General features: G+C 50.6%; 2 protein-coding genes across 4 annotated transcripts; both read right to left on the minus strand.

Moving 5' to 3' along the window:
• Window positions 1–174: 174 nt before the first annotated feature.
• On the minus strand, window positions 175–8,726 carry ppp2r5d (protein phosphatase 2, regulatory subunit B', delta). 2 transcript variants are annotated; one of them, XM_037465604.2, is made up of 17 exons: window positions 8,544–8,718; window positions 7,687–7,782; window positions 7,018–7,192; window positions 5,933–6,132; window positions 3,724–3,834; window positions 3,541–3,633; window positions 3,078–3,208; window positions 2,942–3,001; window positions 2,774–2,882; window positions 2,560–2,613; window positions 2,317–2,487; window positions 2,110–2,237; window positions 1,928–2,029; window positions 1,786–1,858; window positions 1,578–1,625; window positions 1,387–1,497; window positions 175–1,317 (listed from the first exon to the last, which is right to left on the minus strand). In XM_037465604.2, the coding sequence occupies exons 1-17, from the start codon at window positions 8,568–8,570 to the stop codon at window positions 1,180–1,182; spliced, it is 1,827 nt and encodes a 608-aa protein (XP_037321501.2). In that variant the 5' UTR covers window positions 8,571–8,718; the 3' UTR covers window positions 175–1,179. The 2 variants fall into 2 exon arrangements, with proteins under 2 accessions (XP_037321501.2, XP_062422453.1); XM_062566469.1 differs by having other exon boundaries at window positions 175–1,497; window positions 8,544–8,726.
• A 368-nt stretch (window positions 8,727–9,094) lies between these two features.
• znf318 (zinc finger protein 318) lies at window positions 9,095–19,472 on the minus strand. 2 transcript variants are annotated; one of them, XM_037465603.2, is made up of 13 exons: window positions 18,941–19,472; window positions 18,628–18,744; window positions 18,243–18,521; window positions 17,435–17,544; window positions 16,759–17,284; window positions 15,481–16,624; window positions 15,324–15,406; window positions 15,147–15,246; window positions 14,785–15,068; window positions 14,258–14,425; window positions 13,978–14,071; window positions 13,301–13,419; window positions 9,095–12,634 (listed from the first exon to the last, which is right to left on the minus strand). In XM_037465603.2, exons 3-13 carry the CDS (start codon window positions 18,495–18,497, stop codon window positions 9,761–9,763), a joined length of 5,757 nt encoding a protein of 1,918 aa, XP_037321500.2. In that variant the 5' UTR covers window positions 18,498–18,521; window positions 18,628–18,744; window positions 18,941–19,472; the 3' UTR covers window positions 9,095–9,760. The 2 variants fall into 2 exon arrangements, with proteins under 2 accessions (XP_037321500.2, XP_037321499.2); XM_037465602.2 differs by having other exon boundaries at window positions 18,243–18,551.
• Between the last annotated feature and the right edge of the window lie 232 nt (window positions 19,473–19,704).

Consider the following 19,704-nt stretch of genomic DNA (forward strand, 5'->3'; position numbering starts at 1 on the left):
TATCTTTATTTGCTTTAGTTACAATATTTGAGAACACAGCCACTCTTGTTTTTAAAAAGCCTTTTACTAAAATTACAATTTATAAAATAATTCAAGCCACTTTCAGAAATCCATGTTGATATTTAAAATGAATAAAACAATATTCAACATGTGATAGTAAGACACAGAAGCTGGTTGTCAAACATGTGCACTTTATTTATCTTTTGGACATTCTAAGGACACCGTGACGTTAAGCAATATTTTTTATAATATATAATATTAAACGTGTCTTTGAAGCTGATCAAAAATGAAACGCTTCATCAGATGAACATGTTACTAATATGTGATAAACCTGCTACACTTTATATTTAATCACGTTTAGAGGTGGGCGGGGCTTAGCCACCACTGGAATGGTTATTGATTTGGGGCGTGGCCTCCTGTAAGCATAAACGAGTCATCTGCTCTTTAAATGATTGTAGTTCAATGTCTGTCATTAACGAGAAGCTTTGAACAGATGTATTTAATTACAATGTAGGAACTGAGACGTTTATCAGACAGCAAGGAATCATGGGAGATTGAAAAGTTTGTTGTGGCCAGCTTTTATTTTGACAGGACAAAACTTTAGACAAATTCCTATTGGTTACGTGACGGTTCTCCATCAGCCCTGAACAAGTTTGACCTCTGACCTCATGGGGGACACAACAAAACCATGTATGCTGATAGGATGTCCACCTCCCCTCATCTCATCAGCTGATTAGTCGGGTCAGGTGGAGGACGTTGGGTTCCTCCTGATAGAGAACTGCTCAGTACTGACCCTTCAGATGATGGTGTGAATACAAACGTCACCTGAACGCCACACAGACGGGCCGGGTCGCTAGATGTTAAAATGTACAATTCATCAAATAGTGAAATGTTTTTTTTAACGTGGATCCATTTCTTACACGAGGAGAACTGAGGAACCTCAGGAGAAATCTCCTTCACAGCCTCGTGCGGTTCTGGAGAGGGAAAAGCCCGTCGGTGATGCCCTCGAGAACCTCGGCTCTCTGAGTGCACGAGGCTGCGTTCAGGTCAGATGGATGAATACAGATGCAGGTGTGGGAGGTGATGTCATCGTCACATGTCCTACTTGTTAGCGACAACCAGGGTTCAGCTTCTACATCCAATCAGAGAGTCCGGCTTAGAAGGAACCGCCTCCCCCCGTCAGAGGGCCTCCCGATTGGCTGTCAGGTACTCCTCGGCCCGCTTGTGAGCCTCCAGGGCTTTGATGGTGTAGACGTCCTGAGGAAGCTCGGACTTCCTCCTCATCAGGACTTTCTCCTTCTTCAGGTCCTTCAGACCCTGATGGGGGAGAGACAGGTGATCAAGAGACAGTGAGATGTGTGTGACAGACAGAGAGAGACAGGTCACCTGTGAGGCCTCCGTCTCCACAGTCTTCTTTAAGAGCTGGATGTCTTCAGCTGTTGGAGTCTCTGTTTCCATTGAGTACACAGCTATGGTACTATCACTGTACAACATGTACTGCAAAGATACACACAATGGGTGTTAAAAATGGAATGAGGGAAAACTGCTATTTATACTGTTAAGGACTAGTGACTGACCTCTTCCTGTGGGTGGAGTCCTGGGCGGAGAGGGTGGAGCCTATTGCCCTGAAACAAAGACCGTTAGTTACAAACTTCTACACTATGCGGTTGTGATTTTACTTTAGTGAAGGACAGGTTGAGTATGTTGATGTCATTGTGTGAGTACAATGACATCAACAATATCGATAGATGTATATCTATACAGATGGAACAGGAACATCTGTACCTGAGGGTTCTGTCGGGCCAAGCCCTCGATCTTGTGCCAGATCTCCTCTCTCTCCTTCAGCTTGTACTTCTCTCTGCAGACAGAAACGGATCAATAACTTGTTGTGTCGAGATGTTCCATGAACACGCTGGTGTGTCGTTACTTTTGCTTCTCGGCCTTGAACTGCTGCGTGCAGTCGTCAAACAGCTTCTGGTTCATCTCCATGAAGAGCTTGAGAGCGTTGTAGATCAGACCATGGATGGTCCTGAGGAGCAGAAGCACACATGAGGAGGATCAGTGCTAACGTTAGCATGATTAGCATGCGAGTCAGTGTGTGAGTGTTACTTGTTCCAGTGGCTCTTGGAGTTCTTGTAGAGGGAGGGGAACATGATGGGGAGGATCTTAGCAGCGTTGTCACTGATCAGACTCATGATGTACTCGTTGTTCCAGTAATAAAGGGCCCGCTCTGCTACCTGTGACATCATCATCATCATCTTCAGGTTTAGTTATAGTATCATCAGTTCATGTTCTGGTGGTGTCAGGTTCTGGTACCTGGAAGTGTGGGCTGGACACACACTTGGCCATCTGTCTGAAGAGCGGCTCCTGGACTTTGACAAACTCAGAGGGTTCGATGACGTCCAGAATTTCCTCCAACTCGTTGAGGAACATCACCTCCTTGGGACTGTGAGTCTTGGGCCAGAACTTTAGCAGACCAATTATCACCTGGAGGGGTCAGAAGGTCAGCTGGGAACCCACATTTGTCTGTGTAGTCATGGAAACAGCATTAAGACTCACCGGCTCTGTCAGACTGCTGTCTTTCTCCAGGAACTGGACCACACAGTATGCCAGCTGCAGGAGGAAGGACACAGAGTGAGAGACACAGAGAGACACAGGGAGACACAGGGAGGGACAGCAGGAGACACAGGGAGACACATGGAGGGACAGAGAGACACAGGGAGGGACAGCAGGAGACACAGGGAGACACATGGAGGGACAGCAGGAGACAGACCTGTGGGTGGTACACGCTGAGAGACTTCACTTTATGAAGCGGCAGCAGAACTCTGATGAGAAACATCTTGTGTTCTTCCTTCAGAGGGAGAGCGAAGCCGTTGATGATGCTGAGGAAGAGACATGCGTTAACCATCGCCATGGCGACCAACCTGTGTGTGTGTTTTACCTCCCCAGGATCTCCAGCAGCTCAGCAATGCCATTATGGTGTTCTGTCTCGTAGATGAATCTGTAAAAAAGAATGTTTGTGTCTCTAGTGATCGATAGCTGATCTATACATAGACAGATTATAAGTGGATTCCAACCTGTAGAAGATGTTGTTGATCTGCCGCCGGATGTAAGCTCGGAGGCCCAGGAACTTGCCGTAGATCCGGTGGAGGATGGTCTTCAGGAAGTCTCTCTCTCGAGGATCCTCGCTGTCAAACAGTTCCAGCAGCTTGGAGACAAAGGTTCAACAAAGGTCAGTCTACTGCTCCCCTAGCCAGCAGGCCCCTCCCCTAGCCGACAAACCCCTCCCCTAGCCGGCAGGCCCCTCCCCTAGCCAACAGGCCCCTCCCCTAGCCGACAGGCCCCTCCCCTAGCCGGCAAACCCCTCCCCTAGCCAGCAGCCCCCTCCCCTAGCCGGCAGCCCCCCCCCTAGCCGACAGGCCCCTCCCCTAGCCAGCAGGCTCCTCCTCCAGCCAGCAGGCCCCTCCCCTAGCCGGCAGCCCCCTCCCCTAGCCGGCAGCCCCCTCCCCTAGCCAGCAGGCCCCTCTGTTCACATCTTACCGACATCACAAACTTCTGGTCGATGTGTTTCTTGGCCACATTGGGCTGGAAGTCAGCTGACTCCAGGAAGCGGAGGAAGAACTCGTAGACGAGCTGAGGACACAAAGACGACTCGAGGTTACTTCTGCCACAGTACAGGTCCTCTCTGGGGGTACAACTGCTGCAGTAGAGGTACTTTAATACCTGCAGGTGGGGCCAGGCGGCCTCCAGGGTGGGTTCGTCCTCTTCAGGGTCGAACTCTGCTCCGGTTGGGTTGGAGGACGGCGGAAGAGTCCGGAACAAGTTCACTGAAAACTGAACATATGCACATGACGCCACAAAGTGTTTAAAAAGATGTCTTGTATTATTACAAGTTGTGTTGTTTGTTAGTGTCTTTATGACATCTTTTTGTCATAAAGTTATCTACACTAAAAGGTACGAGAGGCAGTACTGTATCATCAATGATGTAGTGTTCAAGGCTGGTTCTACCCGGTGGGGGCTCTACAGGGTGGGGGTTGTCCCTGCAGTGGTCGTGCTGTACACCTGGCTTACTAATCCCAATATTTGAACCATGTGTCATATGAAGTGAATGTATTGTGGATCTTCTACATTGTGTAACAGGTGCTGAGAAGGTTCCTCCCTGTTTCCCCATGGAAGGCTTTTCATGGTTTGAGGAGTTGTTCCTGTGTCCATGTGACGGTTTGAGGACAGAAGATGTCACATGTGTACAGACTCATTTGTGATTTTGGACTTTACAAAATGAAATGAATTCATTCACATTGCTCATGACGAGTTGGTAACTATCAAGCTTGAAATGACAACGAACGGTTGTCCAAAATCTGCCGTTATTCTGAGTGTGGACTGATGGGTAAACAGGTGTACAGTAAAGCAACAAGGTACGGAGCTTGTTGCTTTAATAACACGTTACCAGCGACATTATAAATAATAAGTAAATAGCTTCCTTTCAGCACCAAACGTTGTGTGTCACATGTCATCAGTTTAGAGACAAATAGTCCCCTACGTTCATGTAAACAGCATCGTGTCCCTCACCACCTCATTCATTCACATCATGACGTCACCTTAGTGTCTGCTTGTGAAACCTCACGTTGCCTCAAACGATTTGTGGGATTTCCGCTAAAATGTCAACGGTCGCACAAAATCGAAGGTGTTACTTTGCTCTGGAACAACGGCTCAAGGTGAGCAGCAGGTAAACGCTGACATGCACAGTGGTGTAGAGGTTAGGAAACACCAAAAAAGATTACAGGTATATAGATCCATGCAGGGTTCGAAATGACTTAGGACCCTTAAAAAATACTAAACACTACCTTGCTACACTATATACTGCAGGCAACATTATATCGACATATTTTGAAGGTGGGATAATGGTCTTGGGATGTTTTTCATGGTTTAAAATCATTAAGTAACTCGGCACAGTAAACCTGTGACTCTCCACATCTCACTGCGTAGAGCCGGGGGCTCGTTGCCTTCAGGATGTTTTGACCCACGGGGTTCGAATCCCGATCGTTCCGATCTTCTTTTAAATATATTTTCTTAAATACATGTTTCATACGTGGTTGTGATGCAGTGCTCACTCATACAATCGTGAACGCTGCAATGGATTTGTGATTCGTTTTGTAGATTTTCAGCAACATGTTTGTGAATGTGCTAGAAAGAAACTCTTCTAATCATGACGTTACACTGGGTGTCTAAGTTAGTTAATGCAACTTTTGATATAGGAACACCAACTCCAAATATTTTACTATAATAAGCAATTATTATGGAGATATAAACATAATCAAAGCACTTTTTCCATGAGGGATTTCACTCTTTGTGAGGCTTCGTTCAACAGTAACCAACAACTATCTGTGATGCTATTGGCTGATTGCTGCCCAATCGCACTAGGAAATAAATTCATTATTGTTATAAATATAAAACGTCACTAAAGACCTTTTCACAATCATTTTTACTGTTAAAAATATTTGTCGGGGACTCCCCAAAATCTAAAAATAAATTCTTATAGGGGGTCCCTAATGACTTATAGGGGACCCCCCCAGACCCCCCTCCTTTCGAACCCTGGATCCATGTGCAATAGAAGCTTAATAAATCAATGTAACTAAAAGCTCTACAGATGCAGGAGCCCCTTTTCTCCTCTTTTACCTTAAGTCACATGGTGTTTGGTATCAATGGGCACAAAGGTGAGTCCTAAGTTTAGTTGGGGAAATGGAAGGAGAGGGTGACAGAAGCACTCATATATTTTGTTGGCTGCTAAAAGGACACAACAAACTACGGCGAGGTGTTGTGTAGCAGGATTCATTGTACACAACAAAAAGAGAACAAGAACCGAGTGACGCTCAGCATCACGTACAATAGATCCATATGGGCTAGAAGCTCAGTCATCCCTGTGTGTTCTCACCATGAACACGGCCTCGGGGTAGATGACCTCGGTCACCACCTCGCTGTTGTGTGTGATGTACTCCACCATCTCGTTGAGGCCGGCTCTCTTCACCTCTTTGTACTTGAGGTCGCTGAGCGGATCGCTGACGAAGTCGAACAGAACGCAGCACTGACGGAGCTTCTGCACAAACAGCTCCTCCTGCTCCACCAGGGGGGAGTCTGGGGGGGGGAAGAGGTGGCCTTTTACTATAAATACATAGAAACCCTAGATCCTCTGCTCTATGAACCCTTTCATATGTAAAATAAAAAGTTCTTTAAAGAAATCACAATTTTTGTCACACGTGATGCGTTCAAGGACCGTCGGAAAGAATCACTCCGTTACATCTTGTTTACAGCTTTTGGCCGAGATAAACGGTGTATATTTAAATGTATATATATGTAGTTTGGCGTGATTGTTGAAAAGACGCTCTTCAAATTCGCTGGGTTAAAGGACCCCAAATCCATTATGACCTTTGACCTTTGTAGCCCGCATGGGGAGAGGCTCGTTGGACCACTGAGGATGAGGAGTGAAGCCGCTCTATTGGTCCAGAGTAGAAGAAGAGATACTCGGGTTTGAAAAGTATCTCAAGCTTTTTACTTAAGTATAAAAGTAGATGTAATGTAAGGGAAAATGTCCCTTAAAGGACAAACTCTTAATGTGAAACCTCGCTCAGAGAACATGGGAGTCCGGTACATTATGACAGCCGGTGCCTTCAGGTCACGTGACCTGCCGTTGGGATGGAAACGAGGCGACGCTGAAACAGCAGAGGACACATGGAGCCGCATGCTGCAGGACGTGAACCAGTGAGGCCCAACGACACGCGCTGTTCCCATTGATTAGACTGCAGTGTCCCCCCCAGGTTTACTACTTCGTGGGGGGGGGGGGGGGGGGGGGGGGGGGCACTGCTGTTATAATGATGGGAAGCAGCAGTCGGGTTATTAAAACATTGGCCAAATAACCCGTTTCAGGCTTTATGAGCAAATACAGAATCAGTGTGGACCCGACCACCGACTCTGATCTGTGTCATCTGCAGGCTGGACCGTAACCACGGAGACCTGCCTGACCTTTCAGAGCAGGTAACTTCTGCAGCTCCCGGTTCTTGGTGAGGCTGAAGCGGGAGGAGCTCTGGCGACGCTCCTTCTTCACCAGCTGAGGACCTCCAGAGTACTTCATCTTGTTGAGCTGAGTGGGAGGAGGCGTGCTGTTACTGGGACGCTTGCTGCCGCTCTGCTGCTGGGACTGAACACACACAGGAGAACACTTAGTCTTTTCTCCAGTGATGCATTCTGGGAGCTGCAGTCCATCCCCACTAAACTGCCTCAGTGGTGTTGGCATTGTAGCACTTGTAAAGTTCCTTTCTAGTCCTTGACCAATCAAAGAGCCTCAACACAACAGTGTCAGACTCAGCCCCTGGTGGGAGAAGCTACAATGGGGGTAGATCACGTGATCCGATCCGTGATCATGTGATCATCACAGTGAACAGCAGCGTCATGTGACTCGTGCTCCTCCTGAGGCTGGTCATCATTCCGCCTGCAGGCGCCTGCTGACCTCCGGGTGGCGATTCTTTGCTGCCCAACATATCCCATCATGCATTGCGGGCTGATGAAGATTTTAGGACGGTGAAAGGTGTACCAGGGTTCACTTGAATAACATTTTAATAAATAACAAACACCTTCTGTCATGAGGGGCAGCAGGTTTGTGTGCCTCCGTAACGTGTGTTTTAGAAGACTCACCTCCTCTGAGCTCTCGGCAGCAGCCTCTTTGCCCCCCCCGACCCCCCCGCCGACCCCGCTGCTCTTCATGCTGATTTTAGCACTTTTAGCCATTTCCTGTTCAGGCACAAGTCACATGGAGGCAACAATTAGTGAAGAATATGGTTCTAAACCATTTCTAGCTTAACTCAGATTGTTTTTTTACTGTATTAGTTGACTATGATCAACGTAAAAGTATCAGATCTTATTCAAATCAACTTCACAATTCACAGTTGCAACATCACTGCATCAATAATATAATTACATCTTTATATATAATGAGTACTTCATCACTGCATCAATAATACCAGTGCATACAGAGTACTTTAAACATTTAGATGATACTTTAGTGCTTTGAAAGTAGGACTTTTCGCTGTGGCAGTATTTGTACACTGAGGTATTAATAGTGTTACTGAAGTAAGCACTTGTACAATGTACACACGAAGTTAATCCACACGCCCTCCGGTCACGTGATTAAAGAAACCGCACTAGAATGAGCTAGCGGCTAGCCGCTCTCAGCTGGTTAGCATCACATATGCTGTATGAATGAGTCCCACTGGGATATCGGGGCTAACGTTAAAGGAACCGTTAAACACACTGGCTGACATTAGTTAGCTTTGGTTACACGTGGCAGTTAACACGTTGCCGCTTTAGCATCGGGGCGCAGTCGAAATGTGCCCTTTAATCTGAACACTGAGTTACACTGCGGTAGCGGTTAGCTGATGCTTCGGCTGCTAGCTCGGCCCTGGAAGGTTAGCTTGCTGTGGCAGCTAGCCGCTAACACTATCGTGTTGTGTCAAAGTGAGAGATGATTCTGAGATATGACGTGGCCTGCTCACCTTCTCTTTCTTAGTTTTGTTCGGCATCGTGTCTGTGCTGTTTTCCGCGGAGGCTCCGTGGTGCTCTGCCCCGGGAATCAGACGCTGTCACCGGTTTGTCTCAGCTCCCTACGCCCGCTGGCGGACTCGGCAATCCGATTGGCTGCCGACGCGGACATCCTGCCTAGCAACGCGGAGATAGATTTATGTGATTGGTTATGTATCAGTTTAATGTTAAGGACGAAGGTCCTCCCCAGCAACATCACCCTTTCAACCACAGCTGGATGTTAAATACCACAATTATTACTATCTAATACTAATATATATATTAGGGCATTAATGTCAGTTGGCAAATGAGCTCATTTTAATGACTATACATCAATAACCCTACGTTATATATAATAAATTAAACTAGGCTGTCAAATTAAAGGTGTATATTTATCTGAGATATAGTACAGTGTAAAGTACTATTTGTACCTCTGAGATGTGGTGGGCAGTAGGCAGTACCAAGTACGACTATAGTACATTATGTGACGTACTTGTACCACTGTAGTATAATCAGAACACACAGCCGCCGTTTCTCCACTAACTTTTATTGAATCTTTACACAAAGCAATGGACTCATCTCACAAGTGACCTCAGATCAGTGCATCAAACCCAAACTGCTGCACTGCTACAGGAATCAGATCCAACATGAGAACAAACTGAGCTGCTTTTGGTCTGACTGGTTGTAAAAGAAGAAAATAACAGTAGAAAAAACAAAAAGTGGTGTGTTGGGTACTGTACCTGCAGGAGGAGACAAGGAGACATGCGAATGAGGAGACATGCAGAAGGAGACACAGGGACAAGGAGACACGTTGACATTTGATCCACTCAGTTTGGTCCAAACCCCGTAACGTTGGCAACAGAACATGTGACCTCCTATGTGGTTTCACTTTGAAATGAGCTGTGGTGCATTTTGTCCGTGAGTCAAACTAAAAATATCAAGTTTACAAGAAAGATCAACATCTGAAAAAAATTAATCCGACTGCTCACTTTTCAACCTTCTCGTCCCGTTACTGAAAGCTTCTCAGCCAGAACCACGTGAAGTCCTGAGAACTCACTCATGGGATCGGTTGGGGTTGTTAGGGGACGACCAAAAGGCTTCCTTCCTACGCTGGCTCAAACGGATGAAGGTCCGAATCTTTAACGCCTCGAGTCTGTCAGCAAAGTCCAGTCCACTACTGACCCGACACCCACTACTCAAAGTTAAAGTTGTAGTCAAAGTCGAGGGAGGTCATGTCAGCCGGGAGGCCCAGGGTCTCACTGGTGATCTCCGTCACAGGAGGGTCTCCCTCGCTGGGCGCGCCCCCCTCCAGCAGCACCCCGGGGCCCGGATCCGTGGGGTCCGGACCTTTTGGCTCCAGACCCACCGAGTCAGAATCACTGAGAGCCGGCTCCGGCTCAGACTGGCTCTGCTGGCGGGTCTGGTATCTGGTTTGAGATCGAGTTTGCCGGACGGGGCGGGGGGCAGGGGGGGTCCTCTTGCCTCTAGTTCTGGGGCTTGGCTTGGGAGCGTGTTCCGGAGCGGTGTCAGGAGGGGTCTCTAGATGAAGTGGGGACTGGGTGTCCCGGTCCGGTTGGCCGTCTGTGGGGATCTGAGGTGTTGGTTCCAGCTCAGCGGGCTTGGTTTGGGACGGAGAGGTGGGGGTGGAGATCTGGTTCTGTGGTCCACTGTGATCGTCGGGCTGCACAGGTGAAGCCCGTCCTAGCGGGGTTTCAGTCCGCGGTGCCGGCTGCAAAGACCAAACCGATTCTATTTGAATAACCGGCTCCTGCTGGGTTTGGGGACTCGGCGAGCCTGGGGGTGGAGCTTTGGGGACCTCGGGTGGAGGTTGGGGCGGCGTTAGAAGCTGAGGTTGAGTTTTTGGTGCTTGGGGGGTAGGAAAGCAACTTTTAGTGGTGCTGCTCGCGGCGGCGCTGGCGTCCGCTGCTGGTTTGGTGATGGAGGAGGCTCCTGATTGGTCCACCCTGCTGTAGAAGATGTTGAACAAGTCCTGAGCTTTAGCTGCAGCCAGGTTGCTCCTCAGCTTCTCAGGCTTCTGAGGGCCATCGCCCATGTTCATGAAAGGTGGAGGCTTGACAAACACCGTACGGGTCTGTTCGCCCTCCGGGACCCCGGGAGCCGCTACGTCAGACACAATCTTTATCATTGATGGTGGTGCTGGTTTAGCCACGGGTGAAGCAGGCGCAGTTTCAGGTAGTCTAAACTTTGCCTCGATTGGTGGAGGTTTAGAGACTGATGGTGCAGAGTTACAAACTGGAGGTGGAGGTTTAGAGACTGATGGTGCAGGGTTACAAACGGGAGGTGGAGGTTTAGAGACTGATGGTGCAGGGTTACAAACTGGAGGTGGAGGTTTAGAGACTGATGGTGCAGGGTTACAAACTGGAGGTGGAGGTTTAGAGACTGATGGTGCAGGGTTACAAACGGGAGGTGGAGGTTTAGAGACTGATGGTGCAGGGTTACAAACTGGAGGTGGAGGTTTAGAGACTGATGGTGCAGGGTTACAAACTGGAGGTGGAGGTTTAGAGACTGATGGTGCAGGGTTACAAACGGGAGGTGGAGGTTTAGAGACTGATGGTGCAGGGTTACAAACTGGAGGTGGAGGTTTAGAGACTGATGGTGCAGGGTTACAAACGGGAGGTGGAGGTTTAGAGACTGATGGTGCAGGGTTACAAACTGGAGGTGGAGGTTTAGAGACTGATGGTGCAGGGTTACAAACTGGAGGTGGAGGTTTAGAGACTGATGGTGCAGGGTTACCAACGGCAGGTGGAGGTTTAGAGACTGATGGTGCAGGGTTACAAACTGGAGGTGGAGGTTTAGAGACTGATGGTGCAGGGTTACAAACTGGAGGTGGAGGTTTAGAGACTGATGGTGCAGGGTTACAAACGGGAGGTGGAGGTTTAGAGACTGATGGTGCAGGGTTACAAACTGGAGGTGGAGGTTTACAGACTGATGGTGCAGGGTTACCAACGGCAGGTGGAGGTGTATTTTGCAGCAGTGTGTTCTGGGCGGTGAGAGCCCTCATGAGTCCATCGCTGCAGGAGTGCGTCTCCGGGGGGGGGGGCAGCCCCGCTAGTGCGGCGTTCTGGATGGAGAGGAAGGTGTTCAGGGGGGCAGGTTTTCCCGCCGTGGTGGTCTTCCTCAGGACGGCGGCGGGCGCAGGGAGGTTAGGTCGGATCCGCCCCCGGTTGTACGCCCACGGGGGGGGCGTGCTGTGGCCGCCCAGCTTATCGGCAATCTCCTTGGCAACCGCCATGGATCGAGCGAAGGAATCGGCCGGCGACGCCGCGTTGCCCCCGGCAGCCGCTTCGTCCTCTTTGATGAACTCGGCGGCGACCTTCTCCGCCTCCTTCGCCAGAACGTTCTCCTTCCGCTTCCACGTGAACTTCCCGAATGAAGGCGCGGCGGCGGGAGGCGGCGGGCGGCCCGGCTCCAGGCTCTGCTTGCGGAGCTTGGCCCTCATGGCCGGGCTGGGCCCACAGAGGACTTTGGGGGGGTCAAATGGCTTCGGGGGGGCTTCGGGCTTCTTGGACGCCTCCTTTAGCTTCTCTTCGTTGCGTTTGGACCTGAGGTCTGAATGGAGCGCGTGTTTGGGCCGCCCGTCGTAGCGGTCTTTCTCCTCCCTGCGGTACCGGCGCCGCCCTTCCTCCTCTCTGTGTTTGCACCGGTCCTGGTCCTCCTTCCTGCTGTGTTTACCTCGCTCCTCCTCATCCTCCTCCTCCTCCTCCTCCTCCCTGCTGGAGCGATGCCGCTCCGCCTTCCTGCTGCCTTTGAACTTCTCCTCAGGCGAAGGCCTCGCCACCTCCAGGCTTTTGGACTTCTTCAACTCCTCCGTTCTCTTGCTGGGCTTCGCCTCCTCTTCCTCCTTTTTAATCTTCTCCTCCTGAGCCACATTGGGCTCCTCGTCCTTCTTCTCCCTCTTCTCCTTCTTGTGTTTGGACTTCTCGTCCTTGTTGCTCTGGTCCCCGTCCTCGTGCTTTCGTTTCTTCCCGCTGGTCTCGGAGCCCAGTCCGGCCTGCCGGTCCAGGTTCCTCCTCTGCTCGTACAAAGGGTTCTCGTACATCTGCTTCTGTGGGTGAGACCAGAGGGTGAGACCAGAGGGTGAGATGAGAGGGTGAGACCAGAGGGTGAGACCAGAGGGTGAGACCAGAGGGTGAGACGAGAGGGTGAGACGAGAGGGTGAGACCAGAGGGTGAGACCAGAGGGTGAGACCAGAGGGTGAGACCAGAGGGTGAGACCAGAGGGTGAGACGAGAGGGTGAGACCAGAGGGTGAGACCAGAGGGTGAGACCAGAGGGAGCAAAAGCCCGCTGGAATCAAAAGGCGGAACCAGAGACAATGGACCAAACAAGTTGAGACGCCCCCCGAAACCGGATGTGCTTCTAAATGAGTAGAACTTAATGGTTGTGCATCCTGCAGCGTAATGAGCAAACAGGAACGAGTTTAAAGCTCATCAAACAATGTTTTCATACAAAAATAATGTAAAGAGTGGATCATTCTCCAATTTAAAGTGTGTGTCATTACATGCCAGCTGGCGCTTTTATGCCGATGCATTTTTAACCCCAGTGGCAGCCATGTTGCTCGGGGACATCACATGACATTTAACTGACGCTTACACTGCGTTTTAACCTGGGGAGCAAATAGGGGTCAGGTGTCTTGCTCATGGGACATGGAGACGGGTGGGACACCCTCTCTCTCTTTCACTCATTAAGGAGAACGAGGCGGCGCGTTCACACCTTGTACTTGTTGTTGTGGGCGTGGGTGGTCACGTGCTCCTCAGCACAGATGGCGTCTCCATAGAACTGTTTGCACAGCAGGCAGAAGAACCCTCTGACGGGCCGCAGGAACTCAGAACCTGTAGCAGATCACATGAGGCCCGGTTCAGACAATAGTGGCTGTGTCTCTAGTCTGCGTCCTTGTAGCCTTCGTAGACCTGCAGAGGCTGAACCAGAAGGTCTGACATGGGGCGGTCTGGGTTAGGGGGGGGACTTCCTGCCTGCCTCATCAGCATTACCTGCTCCCGTTGCCTAGCAACCTGCTGAGCTTAACAATAAGAGCCTTAAAACCTGTAAAACTTGAGCTAAACTATTGCAATCTTAAGGCAGAGGAGATTCCATAAATGTTGTCAATAAAAAGCAAACACATTTATTAACTTGTATGAAAGGACTTTGTTCTTTTCCTTCATAGCTTAATGTCACCTCACACATGGTTCTCCTTCAGCTTGATGCTTCCTCCTGCTCCTTAAAACTAAACTAAATGTAAAGTTAGTTATGCTGAGCCGCAAATGATGTGTCCTCCACATCGTCTCCTGGAGGACTGCGTCTGTGTCTCAGAGCTGAGAGGACAGGTGGAGAAACACACTCTGCAGCAGAAGGCTGACAGCATTCAGAGGGACCGAGGTGCATCTGCCTACCTTTAGCGGGTTTAGTCAGCTTCTCCTCAGACTTCAGGTTCTTGAGGATCTTGGTGGGGGTGGAGGCCCAGGGTCGATCGTACGGGTCCAGAGTCTGAAGAACCAGGGAAGGAAGATAAGTGGCGGTACAGCTGAAGGTGAAACCTGACCATCAGAGGTTCTTTGGGTCAGTGTAGGTTCTAAATAAACTCCTCTGATGAGCAGCTCAGGTATTAACTGAAGGCTGATCCGAGTGATTCATCCTCAGTAGCTCAGGTGGAACCAGGACATCAGAACCAACCTTTCGGTGCGTTTTGCTGTGTAAGTGGGTGAAATAGTCAAACATGGATCCAGAGGTGACGTTACAGCTTTTGCACCAGTGGTTTCCAGCGTCGTAGTACTCAAAGGGATCCGGGGGCGGGGGGGCGTCGCCGGGCGGCTCGTCTGGAGACGCTCCTGGCGCCGAGGTCTGCCGAGAAACAAAGATGGAGGGTCAGGGTGACCAGTGGCCCCGGGTCAGGATTACATGTGGAAAGGCTCTGGTGACTCGACGTTTTCCAGCCAGCAGCTTGTGACCCGAAAGGAAAGTTTGATCTGAACGCTGATTGTCTGAACTCATCATCACTTTATTTTACACAGCAAAGCGTTATCTGAATATATATAAATAATACATTCAGTCACATGGTAGAAAAGCTGCTGTCAGAACCAGGAGCCTCAATCCAACGTAAATGCTTTTTAATATATGTTACACATCTTTAGTTCCTGCACAATGAGCATAAAATGATTCAAATTCCATAAATTCCAATTAACCATTTCCTGTGTCTGTACCTTTGTGGTGGAGCTGCTGCAGGAGCTCTGCGCCTCACATTTCTTCTTCTCTGGTGGCGGTGGGTCCTCCGGCAGCGGGCCGGTCCTGCGAGGCCGGTCAGACGGCAGCAGGCCGAGGATGAGCGCAATCTTCTCGATCTCGTTGCGGTTCTTCTCGGCGGCCTCGTGCTCCTTGCGCAGATTAGAGATCTGAGCCATGACCTCCTCCTGCAGGTGGCTGATCTCCTGCAGCAGGGGGTCCTTGTGGCCCCCCTTCTCCCGCCGCTTCTTCCTCAGGAGCTCTCCTGAAACACAGAGACACCCCCCCTCTCCGTCAGCCACCTCCAGAGGAGCACGGTGGCCGAGGGGAGCGCTGAACTCACCTTGCTGCTTCCGGAGCCTCTCCAGCTCCTTCATCAAGTACTCCTTCTTCTTCATGCGGACGTCTCTCTCCTGCTTCAGCTTCTCCCGCTCCTCCAGGACCTGCACACAAACACCAGTCAGTCGGGTTCTCCTCCCACTCAGCCGCACTCGCACCCAACCGCCAGCGGAGGCGCCACCTTTTGTTTCTGGCTCTCGTTGTTCTGCTCCTCCGACACTCGGCTGACTTTCCCCTTCTCGGCCTCACAAGTCTTCGTGGGACCTGAGGACAGACATGACGTCAGCTTCCTGTCTCCTGCTCGTCCTCCCAAACACACTCTCAACAGGCCCTCATACCTGAGCCAGCTTTGGCCCCCGGCTCAGGGGCCGGGATGCCGTAGTGTTGTTGGTAGGGAGGAGCGGGGGGGAACTCGTCGAGGCCGACTTGAGGGGGCACGGCAATGGTGGGGGGGGGGTACATGGGGGGCCACTGCTGGGGCATGTAGGGCAGGTAGTTTCCGTACTGGCTGTAGCCTGGCGGGGGGAAGTTGGGGGGCATGAGGCCGTGGACCTGTGCGGGGGGGTAGGGAGGGATGGGCACCCCGGGGAGGCTCGGTGGCGGCGGCAGGGCGGCGCTCTGCCCGGATGTTGACTCGTTGGCGTCTTTGTGCGGCGCTGAGCTCTTTCTGCCATCGCTGCTCCAGCTGCGCCCCCCCCGCCCCCGGCTGCCACTACGGCTGCTGGTGGAGCTGCTGCTGTGGCTCCGCCTCCCGCCGCCCCGGCTGCCATCCGAGCTAGCGGAGGAGTAGCGCCTGCTGCGCGTGGGAGTCTTGGGAGGCGGCTTGTTACCGTGGAGACGCTCTTTGGTCCGTGCGGCCATCTTGCTGATCTCAGTCACGCCCAGGTCCAGGCCGATGGTCTTCAGTAGGTCTTGGATCTTCTCGTACTCCTCCAGCGCCTGCCGATCGCTCTCCTCCAGCGGCTCCATCCCTGGCAGCGAGGAAGAGTTCAGCACCTGGACCGTGAGGTTCTGGTCAGAGAGGGTAGGGGGCCGGCTCGCGTACCTCATCTCCACCTCTGTAGGCGGGGCCTGAAGGTGAGACGAGGCTGCCGGCATGATGCTGTAGTTCTGGGCAGGGACGTGTTTCTGTGGGTCTCCGTACAGAGCCTCCTCAGTCACTTCTCCGTACAAGTCCAGCCCGTGGTGTCGGACGGGCTCTGACACCACCGGAGGTTTGGGCTCCTGCGAGTCTCCGTACAGGAACTTCTCCTCGTCATCGATGTCATCTGCCATCTTCTCCTGAGCCGCCCCCCCCAGGAGGTGTAGGATCTCTTTGATCTCCGCGTCAAGGCCGGCACGTTGAGCCATCTGAGGGTCGGCCCGCAGCTCTGACAGCATGGAGGCCACCATGTGAGGCTCCATGCCCTTCACAGCCAGCAGCAGTTGGTCGGCCACCCGGGAGATGTTGGAGCCCTCTGGACCTCTGGGGGAATCGTTGTTCTGGAAAAGACGGAGCAGAGTGACGCCACTGGACCACAGAATCTTTCATTGACGAAGATAACATGCGAAGAATCATTACACACCAATTGGTCCAAAGCTGTGTGGTTGTTCTGAGGAGGTTCGACGCGTATTACCTTGAGTGAGGGCGAGTCCTCGGAGTCGGTGCGTTTCTTCAGGATGGATTTTGTGGGCAGACTCAGCATCTCTTCCAGCTCCTTCCTGCGTCGGGCGGTCTCCAGCTCTTTGAAGCCTTTCCCTGTCTTCACGTCTTCGTTGTCTCCGCTGCTCGAGCTGGAGCTGCTGCTGCTGCTCACAGTGCGACTCCTCTGTCGGCTCTTACTGCGCCGCTGGCTCCGCCCTCTGGACCGAGAGCGAGGACGGCTTCTGCTTCGGCCCTGGTCCGGACTGCGGCTCCTACTCCGGCCCCGGCTCTTAGCCCGGCTCCGATCCGGACTGCGGCTCCTACTCCGGCCCCGGCTCTTAGCCCGGCTCCGATCCGGACTGCGGCTCTTACTCCGGCCCCGGCTCTTAGCCCGGCTCCGATCCGGACTACGGCTCTGGCTGCGGGCCCGGCTCTTGCTTCGTCCCTGACTCTTGGCCCGGCTCCGATCCGGGCTCCGGGCCCTGCTCCGCTCGTACTCTGGTTGACGAGGGTATTCTCTGTACGGAAACACACCATTGAACCGATGAGGTCTTTCGATTTACTGTCTTGATCGGACAAAAAATCCACAAAGACAAACGTGTCATAACAGTTCCCGGGTCTTCACAGCTCCATCAAGCTGCAGTCTAATGAGCCAATAACACAAGTACCTGTCATGATGGCGTGAAGCGGCGGACCCAGACGGTCCAGTCAGCTCGTTGCCAACGGTGATCACCAGGTTGTGGTCAATGGGGCCCGACCCGCGAGGAGATTGAGACCTCTGCAACATACAATGATAAAACAAACGCTTATGTCTCTTTGATTCCTCACACAAGAATATGTGGGCCAATAGTCCAAAAGTTACCTCCTAACCGCACCACTTACCTACAGGAGCCCGCGTCACTTCAAATGCACCTTTCCTATGCTAAAGGAGCTAATGAAGGAAGCGATGAAGCACCTTTCCTATGCTAAAGGAGCTAATGAAGTAAGCATTGAAGCACTTTTTCTAACATTACTTCCTTGTGACGTACAGAGCTACATTAGAGGAACTAAAAACGCTCTCTTCAGGACCATGTAACTCAATCACACAGAACTCCATTAATAAATAAAAGATATGACACGTGAAACAACAAATAACGCCACTTCCTATTAACACTCAAATATGACGTTGTTCTATTAAATGAACGTTACATCCTTAACTTGCACCTATAAGATGGATGCTAACCGCCGTAAAACAACAAAAAGAAGAAGAAGAACAACTTGTACAACACTTAAGAGACACTGACTTTACGCTGGCTGACGTAAGCCAGTGTTAGCTAACGCTAGCTAGTGTTAACACGTGCAAAACCTACAATAACTGAGATGTGATGAATCAGAATAAACTAGTTTGAATAGAAGCAGCACTCGAGGCTGACGGTTAATGAATGGGGTCCGGTGCGGAGATGCTAACAACAAAGCTAACGTTAGCACGGAGCTCACCTCTCTCGTCGGACGTCCGGACCAGTACTCCCCGCCTCGGTGGCCTAACCCGGGGGAAGGGTATCTCCTGCGCGGCGGGGAGCGGTGATACGAGTCCGGGTGTCCTTGTTCGTGAAAGCCGGGGTGGAAGGGAGGCCTGGGCCGGTTCCGGTCGTCTCTGTAGCCCGGTACTGGGTAGGGCCTCGGAGGCGGCAGACCGCGGCCTTCCAACGGCTGCCCGTAGCCTCCACTCGGGGGAGGCCGACCCCGGTACATCTCCTTTAGAGGCTCTCCGGTCCACTGGCGGTTATTTACAATAACAGGGAAAGTCTGAGCTAATTATTAAGTTATTGTGTTGATAATAAACACCGTCTCAGAGCATCGATCGTTCTCTACGGACACAAACCTCTCGGTTCTTCTTCTACGGACAGACATGAAGACGCGCTGCTGCCCCCTGCAGGATCCCCACGGAACTGACCCCGCAGCTCCCAGGCGCACTGCACGCTCTGCCTCTGTTCAAACTCTACGTTAAAGAGTTCTTACATTTGACATTGGGACTATATTCATACGACAAGCCGTATGCAGCCTTATGTCTGATCTTAAGGTTAGAAACCCGCTACATGAAACATGAGCCTGGAACAGCACTTAGATGAGCTGCTATAGGCAATAATTCACATCACCAATTCAGCTTCTTCCCCAGACTGGTTGTGCTTTCTCACCTTGCAGGTTTCCGTAGATCGTGGTTATATCTGTGTAAAGTTGAGAAAACATGTCTCAGCCTCTCGGTCCATCCGCACTGGTTCCCCTCCGCTCTTCTCCCGGTACACCAACAGCTACACCACCCTTATTGGACTGGTCTCGGGTGGGGATGAGACCAGCTGGTGCTCATCGATGGTGTTCATATCTGATGGTGTTTGCATACTCGCTGTGGTTTGGTTATTAAAAGGTCACATGTTGTCGTCTTTGTCGTAAATGACTTCATAACAAAAGTATTTTGTCTTTTCCCAATTTTATCGTATCTTATTCTTTACTTCTATTATTTGTTTTGTAAAACTGCACCAACCACCAGAGCAACTTCCAGTATCTACACATACGTGGCAATGAAAAGCTTCTGATTCTGAAAGTACAAAAATAAGCAACATCCTTGTAAATATGTAAAATCCCTTTTTTTAAAGAATTTGAATCCATAATGACAATAAGAATTATGAAATAGACAAAATCCTTCATTGCAAAAAAATGTGAATTCCTTGATTACTAGTCAGTAAATTGACGGAGAACAATAAACAAAATTATAATGAAATAAATGTGCCTATTTATAAAAATAATCATATTGATTTAAATTACCCTATAATTATTAGAATCAAATAATTCATCAAAAATTAAGATGATTTACTTAAAAAGATTTCTTAATCCTTAATTTGATCATTCTTACATTTTCCCTTTAAAGACTTTGATGTTTAAAGGTCCATTTAAACATCAAAGT

This window comes from Pungitius pungitius, chromosome 13 (genome assembly GCF_949316345.1).
Source record: "Pungitius pungitius chromosome 13, fPunPun2.1, whole genome shotgun sequence".
NCBI classification, from domain to species: domain Eukaryota; kingdom Metazoa; phylum Chordata; class Actinopteri; order Perciformes; family Gasterosteidae; genus Pungitius; species Pungitius pungitius.